Source organism: Colias eurytheme, chromosome 15 (assembly GCF_061535395.1).
Source record: "Colias eurytheme isolate Ceu_HAF_F1 chromosome 15, ilColEury1 Martin Lab GWU primary, whole genome shotgun sequence".
Classification (NCBI taxonomy): Eukaryota; Metazoa; Arthropoda; class Insecta; order Lepidoptera; family Pieridae; genus Colias; species Colias eurytheme.
The window spans coordinates 5118170-5128837 of NC_142994.1; the positions used below are offsets into that span (position 1 = coordinate 5118170).

At 32.4% G+C, this 10668-nt stretch overlaps 1 protein-coding gene across 2 annotated transcripts in view; it reads right to left on the bottom strand.

Moving 5' to 3' along the window:
* LOC149902282 (gamma-tubulin complex component 2-like) overlaps window positions 1-8316 on the bottom strand; it is a 28818-nt gene extending 20502 nt beyond the window's left edge. For both annotated transcript variants that reach the window (XM_090110306.1, XM_090110307.1), the window contains exons 1-12: window positions 8182-8316; window positions 7938-8105; window positions 7720-7864; window positions 6286-6472; window positions 5459-5754; window positions 4850-4978; window positions 4321-4494; window positions 3722-3899; window positions 3080-3368; window positions 2642-2757; window positions 2246-2417; window positions 230-398 (exon numbers count right to left, since the gene is read on the bottom strand). In XM_090110306.1, coding sequence (XP_089966432.1) covers window positions 230-398; window positions 2246-2417; window positions 2642-2757; window positions 3080-3368; window positions 3722-3899; window positions 4321-4494; window positions 4850-4978; window positions 5459-5754; window positions 6286-6472; window positions 7720-7864; window positions 7938-8105; window positions 8182-8252 — 2094 coding nt within the window. In that variant the 5' untranslated portion in view covers window positions 8253-8316. The remainder of the gene's footprint in view (window positions 1-229; window positions 399-2245; window positions 2418-2641; window positions 2758-3079; window positions 3369-3721; window positions 3900-4320; window positions 4495-4849; window positions 4979-5458; window positions 5755-6285; window positions 6473-7719; window positions 7865-7937; window positions 8106-8181) is intronic.
* Window positions 8317-10668: the final 2352 nt, after the last annotated feature.

The following is a 10668-nucleotide window of genomic DNA, read 5'->3' on the forward strand; positions in this document are numbered from 1 at the left end:
AGATTTACGATCGAGATGTTTACGTGATAACGTCTTATTGGTGGCAGCACTCGAGATGAGACGGGAAATCGGTCCGTCTCTCTCTCGTTATACCTGCGATCGCGCTCGTGAGGTTTTGGTGTGACACAAGTTTCTGAACATGTCACCCGACTAAAACGATTTTAAAAACGTTATCACGTCAATAATGCATTCGCTTTCTATGAAAACATTAACATATCTATCAACATACCTTATCCAGGCTCTGTATGAGCTGACACCAGGACGGTTCGATAACTTCCACGCACATGTAGTACTGCAAGTGTTGGATACAGCTCAGCATGCGCTGGCGCAACGCGAACGCATCCGCGTATAAGCGCGCTTCCGAGAAACGCTTCACCACCTTGTTGTATAGCCACACCCTGTATGTTGAGACTATGTTTTAATAAATAGACTTAATCGTAACTAATAAACGCACAGCACTAAATAATATTTAAAAATACGTGAAAATCTTGCATCGTGTTTCGTTATACGCACCTTAATAAGGTTAAAAAGGGTAGGATCTTAGATTACAAAATAAAAGACAGATGGAGCGTTGCCGAACTAAACCGAATAATTTATCGTCATTTCCATAAAGCTATGTGTGCTGTCATTTCGCCGTTGCACTGTACGTACACGGTGCTTCTGTGTGGGTGTTATGTTACCAGATATTGAAAATTTTCCCTAAATTTTCCCCGACTACGGAAGAAAGAGGGTTATGTTTTTCGAGTGTAGGTATGTATGTATAATATATTTCTTTGACACGCCCTGCAGTATAAACTGTTGGATCGATTTTGAGTTGTGACTTATGAGGTGTCATTGCAATCATCTGAATTATGAAGGTAGCTGTGGTGGTAGTGACGTAGGCTACATAAATTATTAGCAGTCATGTTTTAATTTTTATTTTAATATAAATTCGGGTTTTTGATATTATTTTATAATATTGTAAAAATTATTTTATCACCTATCTACTAAAGTTATACATGGACAAAATAATTTTATTCAATTTTTATTAAATAAATTACATTAAATTTATTAAATAAATTACATTAAAAAAAGTTTTTATTTTTCAAAACATATGAATGCGAATAGCGGTAGTTTTTAGTCGAGAATGCGGGACATTTTATTTTCATTATATCCATTCACATGAATTAAATCGCAAGCGAAAACGACGCTTTTTATAAAAGTAACAAAAAAATGTATAATGCTTTTTAAAATAATCTAATAATGACCATGAACTTTTATTGCACTATACAAATAATCACATTCACTATCGAAAAATCCAACAGCACTACCCCGAATATCTTTTAACCATTTTACCCCTAAAAATGGCAAATTCATTTTCAAAATACTGGCAGCATACGTTGAAGTTTTGAATTCCTTCGTATTTGTAAAATTATTATTTGTATACAAAATTAAATAAGCCAAATAATCTACAGAAAATCTGTAAAACGATGTTTTATCTTTTTGTTTGTTTTCGGGAACAAGTTTTACAGCGTTTTAATATCACAAGACAGCATTTTTTTACTAAAATATCAAACCCCTTTTGACGTATTGCATGACACTAGAATCGCTATAGCACTAGCGGAGGAACGTATTCGTTTTTGATTTCGTATTTTCTTTGACAAGGGCGATGAATGATTGACATGCTCCATCTGTATTTTATTTTGTAATCTAAGGGTAGGATAATAAGTTTGGTTAAAACTCCGCCAGTTTTGAAAATACACCGACGCATTCGCGTGCGGCAGCGAAACAACGAAAAATCTGTCAGTATAGTGTGGCAGGATTTCGCATATGATATGTCTCACTCTAGCACATAGATAGATGAAATAGTTGCGTCCTTGTCAGTATTGTTTCGCATGGAACTGCGAAATGGCCATTACACAGACGCATTGCGAAAAAGTGAAGAAGACGCAAATGCGTCGGTGTACTAACAGCGAAACGGCGTAAACACGATATAGATTGGGTTGAAAATATTTTGTTCATGTGTAAAGTCTGATAATGTCAATGAAAAACTGTATTATATTCATGCCAAATTTTGAGAGAGTCTTTTTTTAAGTTAGCTCTGGTTTAATTTTAATACAGAGATATAAAATAAACGGAAGAGAGGCCTTTGCGCAGCAGTGGGACAGCCATGGCTGAATAATTAATAAAAAATAAATATATTTTTATTACGGACTCTTATTCTTGCTACTATAGCTACGAATCATTTTAAAAATAAGAAACTTACCGGCACAATAGCCTTTCCACATGCTTGCAGTAAAACAAATGTCTGAATATCATCTGATAGCAAGCAATGGCTTTGTGGTTCAGTATTAAAGATACTGGCCATTTCACTTCCATACCAAATGAGAAAATCTCTATGCCTGTTAATGGTGGACAATCTTTGTTCTGTTTGTATTCTGTAAGAAAATAATTATATTAGAATTATTTAAGTGACAATAGATATTATGGTAGAGTCACTGTGCTCTATTTTCTATCACAATATTAGGTAGAATTTTGGCCTACATTCACAATGTTTGAATTTCACCAAAATGAATGAAGAATATTTTTTTCACGTGAATATCGAAAACCTTTCAAAAGCAATTTTGATATCAAATTACATAGAAAAAACTTATGTTCATACCTTTTTCTTCTTCAGTTTCAATAGAAAGAATTTTGAACATTTGAAATTGTAAGTCGTAAGGCAAGAGTTCCACTCTCATGTCTTCATTGTAGGGATCGTGACTAGCAGCTGACAATCTATAAGAATAATGAAAACATATTATATGTTTAAAATATTTTACTGGAAATTAAGAGTAATTAAATAAATAACATAATCTTTTTACTATTTTATTATTTCGGATAGTAGTTATAACAGAAACATAATAAAACATTTAAAGATTTATGTGCCTAATTAATTATTTACGCATCATGCTCAAATCATAGATATGTATTTGTTATTAGCAAATGTAAGAAAGATTTTATCAAGAAAGAAATAAGCATAGTAATTTCACCCTCAATTTTTAGTAACAATTTTTTAACAAAGTATTAGTAAAAAATAAATGTTTAACAAAACTCTTACCTCAAACAAAGTCCCAAAAGGGACTCCAACTTGGACGGAATGATGTCATCGATTTTCTTCGACAGCTCTTGTTCAGTTGCATCCATGAATTGAACAATAAAATCCCCTTGACTCATGAGGAAATAATTCTTCACAGATTTCAGACGTCCCATTAAATCATACTCCTTTAGCAATAATTCGAGCAAAGATTTACTCGCGAATGCATACGCCTTTTGAATGATTGCGCCGTAGTTTTGTTCTCGTAGTGAGTATTTTATTTCTTCAGTATTTGTTTTCGTTATTGATTTACCTGGCAAAAAAAGGTTTTATTAATTGTAAATATCTGGAATTTAAAGTAACTTATATTTCTAATATGTATCACGAGCTTAAAAATGCTTGACAAAATATTGTGATGTGTTTTTCCTTTTTTAAAATACACCAAATCCTATAAGTAAAATTTTTGTTGTCTATAAATAAATAACTACGACTGGTATGGGTGATAAATACAGGGTGAACATGATTTTTCTTTAGTAGAAGTAGTAGTTTAGTCAGGTTGAATGTATCCTATGCAAAAATGTCCTATAAAAACAACAAGTTGCTTAGTTACACTTTTTACCGTAATTATATTCGTCTAAAATAAATATTCGTTATTTCCCTACTTACCACACTGACTAATAACGTTTAAATATTTCCCTGTTCGCAAAATAATATCTGTAAACTTTTCAAGAAACTTGGGAACTCTATCTCTTTGTATACAATATCTCTTCTCCCAATAATCTGCCGAATAGTCTACAGGCAACTCTTCCTTGTTTATTAACTCGTTGTCTTCTATCATGAATTCCTGAAATATACAGAAAATGTAAAATTATTGTGCGATTTACAATGAACAATTGGAATAAAAAAAATGTTTATTGCATGCTGGTGTTTATCATATAATTGAAGGTTCCGGGTAAAATTAACATGGGTGTAATATCAATAAATCAGGAATAAACAAATGTAGAAAGATTTATAGGTACGATAAGACAGGTAAATTTAAGTAACCTGAAACAACAGCAACAATTATTAATTTAACCTATACTAATATCATAAAGCTTAAGAGTTTCTTTTTTTGTTTGCTTGAATGGGCTCATAGGAGCGTCGAAATCTGGGTAAAATAATATATTGATAAGCGAGCCCAATCTATAAAATTGTTCTCTTAATAACTGAAATAAATCATTCAATCACTTTTTTAATTATTATATATTATACATCATATGCTTTACCTGGAATGGATCAGTGATAGATCCTTTATGTATCCATTGATCTAATATACAGAGGTAGGGTCTGCAAGCTCGCTCCGTGAGGAACAAGGATATTTCCTGCGCACGCGCATCTCCCATTAATGTGTTCGTTTTATCGTGAAGTACTGTCAGAACTGCGCCACCGCGTAGTTCACTCTGTAAGTTTTACATTTATAAGTACAATTACAAAATATTATAGAACGTAAACTCAAACTCACCCCCCTCTCCCTTGGTGAGATTTTGTTAAATTTTATTTAAACCCCTCCCCCATCCCCCAATCTCACGTGAGATTTTTCAAAATGTGCGTTTTTTTGGAAACGCGTTCAATTGTTATTGTAAAAGGAAAAAAAAGCTTGGTGCTTATTTGCAACTAGTCTTTAATTTTTAGAGAAAAGTGATCAGTAACATGGATATGTATTCACCTTATTTTACACATTTTCATATACATTATTAAAAAAGTTATATCCTTGGGCTTGTATTCAATATTAGTATGAACAGAACAAATCATTACCTTTCCAATACTAGTGACAATAGCAGCTAAGACTTGCATGGTGTGCATAGTTGGTAAAACAAAATACCACAACTTTTGTAGATTTAAACTCCCTGACATGTGTTCAGTCTCCAATTGTGCTATCATGGTCTGAAAATCAACACCAAAATATATTTATAAGTAATTTTTTAACAAATCATGTTATCATATATTCATAGTTAATCATCATCAGTTGCAGGACAACTTAAAAAAAAAGACGGGTTGCACTCCGGGAGTGCCGGCAGAAGCGAAAACTTGATTATTAATGTTCAGCATGTTTGATATTTTGGAATGGTATCCGTCTTACGCTTTTTCGATCAGGTCACGTGTCCTGACGCGAGTTTAAGATTTTATACCCATTACAGAAAAAGTGCTCAACGCCGCTAAAGAAGTTTTCACTTCAAAAATCTGACTTTAAAAGTACACTTTAAGGGTATATTGCAAATAGAAATATGTGTTGATTTCTGAAGGTGTCTGAGTTACAAACAAGGCTGAAGTTATTATTGCAAATTAGCATAGAGCAAATTTCTTCTTAATCAGGATATTAGATAATGGAACAAAGTTATGTATAAAAATTCTACATTTACTCACATAATAATCCTTTAACAAGATTTCTATAGCGGCCACCAAGGCATGCAAAACTTGTCCAGACCACATATTACAGTGCTCAATGAATCTCCTCACAATAGAATAATTGGACGCTATTGGCAACATTTGCTGAACAATTTGCTTCAATGCGTCATCTAAGTCTTCTGATATTATAAACTGCCTAGGATCATATGTATCTTTAACTGGCTGGTGGACTATATAATTGCCTGGGATTCCACTGAACACATATAACAGTTCATCTATTATAATATTTTCCTGTGACGCAATTGGGATACCAGCTGTAGAATAAAAATTAATGGATAATTTAAAGTTGACTAAATATACAAATAAAACTTTTTTTTATCAATATATTCATCACATTGCTTTGTGTATATAATATGAAAAATTAACTGATCTTGTGTATATAAGTAGTGTTATAATTACATGGACTTAATGGTATTAAACCACATCCAATATCATGTGTATCATAGACAATTAGTTTAATCAGATATAATCAATGACACACTCACAACTAAGTAAGCAGTAATCAGTAACTAGTATAAAAACCTTAATATAGGTATAATGCGAGACAATTTTTGTAGACTATACATCTATACTAATATTATAAAGCTGAAGAGTTTGTTTGTTTGACCACGCTTATCTCAGGAACTACTGATCCGATTTGAAAAATTCGTCTGGTGTTAGATAGCCCATTTATCGAGAAAGGCTTTAGGATATATATTATCACGCTCAGACCAACAGGAGGGGAGCACTGCGGGTAAAACCGAGCACAACTAGTCAGTTTTATCATAATAAATTATTATTCATACCTAATGAAGCAATAACAGGTAAAGGTTCCTTAGGAAAGTCCCAAGACATGGATGGGTGATCCTTTTGCCAGTTGGGCAATTCCAAGCTGTTATACCAGTTAGGCCGAAGTTTCATTTCCTTCTCTTCAAATGATTTCATCACTAATTTTTTGCTTTCATCAACAGCTTTCAGTAGTTTGTCTTTTATCTGAAATCCATACTAATATTATAAATCTGACTCTGACTTACACACAAGAGTAGGAGATAGACACGATTATGGCACAAGGAACAAGAATAGAATTGAAATGCCATTTTTCCGATTAGCTAAAGTTAAAAATTCATTTATGGGTCAAGGTATACGCTTATACAATAGAATTCCTCACAATATTAAAGAGTTTAGTAGTTCTAAATTTTAAACTTACATAAAAAATGTACTAGTTCAGAGAGCGTACTACAGTATTCAGGAATATATGGACGATAAAGACCCATGGAGGGTTGTCGCGTAAAAACCACAGGACAGTTCTTTGGCATATTATGTAGTTAGGTAGATATAAGTTACATATTATGTAAATTTATTGACATTATTTAAAAGAGCAACTATGGAGTTTCTTGCAGATTCTTCTCCATAGATGCTGCTTTCCGAATCGGTGGTAAATGTTAAAAATACTATGTAATGACGATTCGAAAGTGCTACTAAATAGTAGTCTAATTGAATAAATGAATGTTTGAGTTTGAGTTTGAGTTTGAAATGCCAAAGTAACTCTGTCTGTCTGTCTGCTACTCAATCACGCCTAAACTACTGAACCAATTTGCATGAAATTTGGTATGGAGATATTTTGATACCCGAGAAAGGACATAGGCTACCTTTTATTGCGAAATATGTACCACGGGCGAAGCCGGGGCGGACCTCTAGTTAAGAAATAAAAATGTAGGTTTTAAAGGTTTAAATTCACAATTAAGGATTCAACATATCATTGAAAATCTGTCCATCATCTTATCTCCTGTATATAACAATACTAGATTTCCGCCCGCGGCTTCGCCCGCGTTTGCAAAGGAAAACCCGCATAGTTCCCGTTCCCGTGGGATTTCCGGGATAAAAACTATCCTATGTGTTAATCCAAGTTACCCTCTATATGTGTGCTAAATTTCATTGTAATCGGTTCAGTAGTTTTTACGTGAAAGAGTAACAAACATCCATATATCCATACATCCATACATCCTTACAAACTTTCGCCTTTATAATATATATTAGACTATCTGTTATGCACAGCTTTGCTTGCATTTTGTAACAAAATTCATCAACATTGATTAAATGGTTTAGGCATAAAGAAGGGACAGACAAAGTTACTATAAGGAAAATATAAACACCACAACCATAATCTGTAATGTTTTCCAAATTAACTCAAGATAAAAGTTACAAGATCTTGTAAAATTCAATATGGGAAGTAAAATCACCTGTGGTAAATCTTCTTTAGTAATTTGATGTTTATTATCACCTAAAACCGGCTTTGGTGCAACTTTTGGTTTAGACATCTTAGACCTCTTTTCTTCACAAACCAATTTGTAAAATAATGCTATAATATCCGCCAAATTGTCAGTACTGAAACATATGATAATTGCTTAGTTGTATAGTCGTATTTTAAATTAAACTATCCATTATAATAAAATCTTACTTTCGACTCTTAAGATCTTCATATTTTTTCAAAAATATTTTAGCATTGGAAGCTTTTAACGCCAGTCTTTGGGCATATTCATTGGCATGTTTAAGTGTAAGAGTACTATTTCCATAGTTTGGATCATTTTGTATGTAGTCCAAAACTGTATCAGCTTCTAAATTGCACCTGAAAACGTTTAAAATAACGATTAACGCGATTTGTTATATTCGAGTATAAAATTAAATATTTGATTATGTTGTACCCTAAAGCATCCAAAAGCTCCTTTATCGTGCTTTGCATTTTATCTTTGGGCAAAATCCAGTTTTGATACATTAATAATTAAATATTGTCTCCAAAAACACTTCATCCGACCGTGTTTTACTGTTTTCAGTTGTTTGACATTTTACATGTCAAAGTCATACATGACATCCCCTGACACAAGGAGTTGCCAGTATGATGAGGAAGAAGAGTCAACATATTTAATCCTGTAATTAAAATTTGAAAACACAGTTTGAAAAGAACTTTACATACAAATTATAATATATTATAATCTCTTTTCAAAGAGAACAAAAGATACATAATTAGTAATTTTTAATACAAAAACTCTTAACTTACTGATAGAATTTTTGATTTTATTTACCTTGGCAATGTTTTAAATAGAAACTAACGGTTTTTTGGCCAAGTGTCCACCTGTTTAGAATAATTAATTAAAATACGTTTTAATTATGAAAAAGTAAAAGCAATTTATAGCAGTAAGTATTTAATTTTAATAATAATAATTAAATTGTATTAATTGTATACATAAATGATTATTGAAGACCGACTTCTATTTTTAATTTTGATTGATCATTGATTACCGTAGACAGAGAATCCAATAGACACCGGCAATGCGTGTCGCAGAAAGATAAAAAAAAATACGTCACAATATTTAGGGTTACCATGTGAGGGAAAATTTACCCCGCAATTTGTAAGATACAAATCTTTCAATATCATTATTCACATAACATAAGTGGATAATAATGAGATATCCACATTACATACTTACATGTTTATACTACTATTATAAAGAGGAAATGTTTGTAATTATGTATGTATGTATGTATGGTTTTCACGCATAAACTACTGGACCGATTTCAAAAATTATTTCACCATTAGAAAGCTGCATCTTCACTGAGCAACATAGGCTATATTGCATTTTCAAAAAAATTAGAGATTTTTACCAAAAATGCAATAATGTATCCTTAATAAAAATTCTGTCATGGCGTGCGCTGCGGAATCTTTTGAAAATAGAACAAATAAATGTTCTACGGTATTATAGAATGGACCAATATCTACAAGAAAATCCGTGATATTCCATTTAAAAGATATAACGAATTTTTAAAAGTGTCAATTTACAGAAAATAGTAGGTATACTGTTTAATACAATGAGGAGGCGTAGTGCGGGACGGGGTGAAGGTGAGGAGGGAAGGGATATTCGCAGGAACTACTTTGATTCCGATTTGAAAAATTCTTTCAGTGTTAGATAGCCCATTGATCGAGGAAGGCTATAGTAGGCTATATTGTACCATAACACTTAGACCAAAAGGAGTGGAGCCACGCGGGTGAAACCGCGGAGCGCAGCTAGTATACCTATATAAACATATTACTTTTAGATAGTTATCATTATCATAATCCCATATGAAAATGTGTATGTAATGATAATGTAGATGAAAACTCGATTGTTTATTATTAAAGTGAAACTTTTATTAGGTACATCGTCTCAAACTTTTACCGTGGTTTCATAAAACCACACAACATTTTTTTTATAAAATAAAATAAAAAAAATAAAAGAATGTTTATTTTCGAAAGTGTTAACGGATACACTGGTTAATTATATTAACCGACCCGCGAAGGCGCAAAAAAAAACGAAATTTACTTATTAATCATTTATTGTAATAAAAAAATTACATTTAAATTATCCCTATAACTACGTCCCTCCGGTTCAATGTTGGAACCAAGAGTGTTCATTGTCTTCGGCGGGGCAGCGTCGCGGTGGTGGTGATTGCCGTAATACTTTCTAACCTTCGGTTTTGGTTTCCAATCTGTTCATCCTGTGGCTACAATCCAAATTTGTCGTAAATTATCCGGTTCAGGAAAACTGGAACAAGCCATTGAATATTTCAGATATTTAATTAAATACACACTGCAGAATATATATTATTATTTCCCATAATAGTGGGTAACAATTTGTAGAAAAGTTGGCAACACAAAATTTTTTAGGTTAAAATGTATAATTGTTATTTTTGTGGTTTTTAAACAATGTATTCAGGTCAACAGCACGTGATACACAATATATTAACACGCTGAAATATCATGAAGGCCTATAAACTGATAAAGAGTTGTATACTTACGAGTGAAAAGACAATCCAGGCATTTTCGTTCCACTATCACTTTTACACCCTTTAACGCTACACCGCACCATGGTATTATTTTATAAGGTATTAACAGTAAGTCTAAATCATTTTAAACCAAACATACCATGAATTACGTAACTTAGAACATGTAAAAACTATATTTTTATGGAAGACGATAGCTAGCTGTCAAACTTTGTTTATCAAAGTAGGTTGCTATTCTTGAAAAAAGCGGCACGCTGCGTGAAACAAAAAATTTTATCGTTCTCTCTCATTTCTTTACACAACACCGGCATAAGTTGCTCTTTTTCTTGTGTGAATGCGACATAAGATATCAATTTGTCTATTGGTTTCTCTGT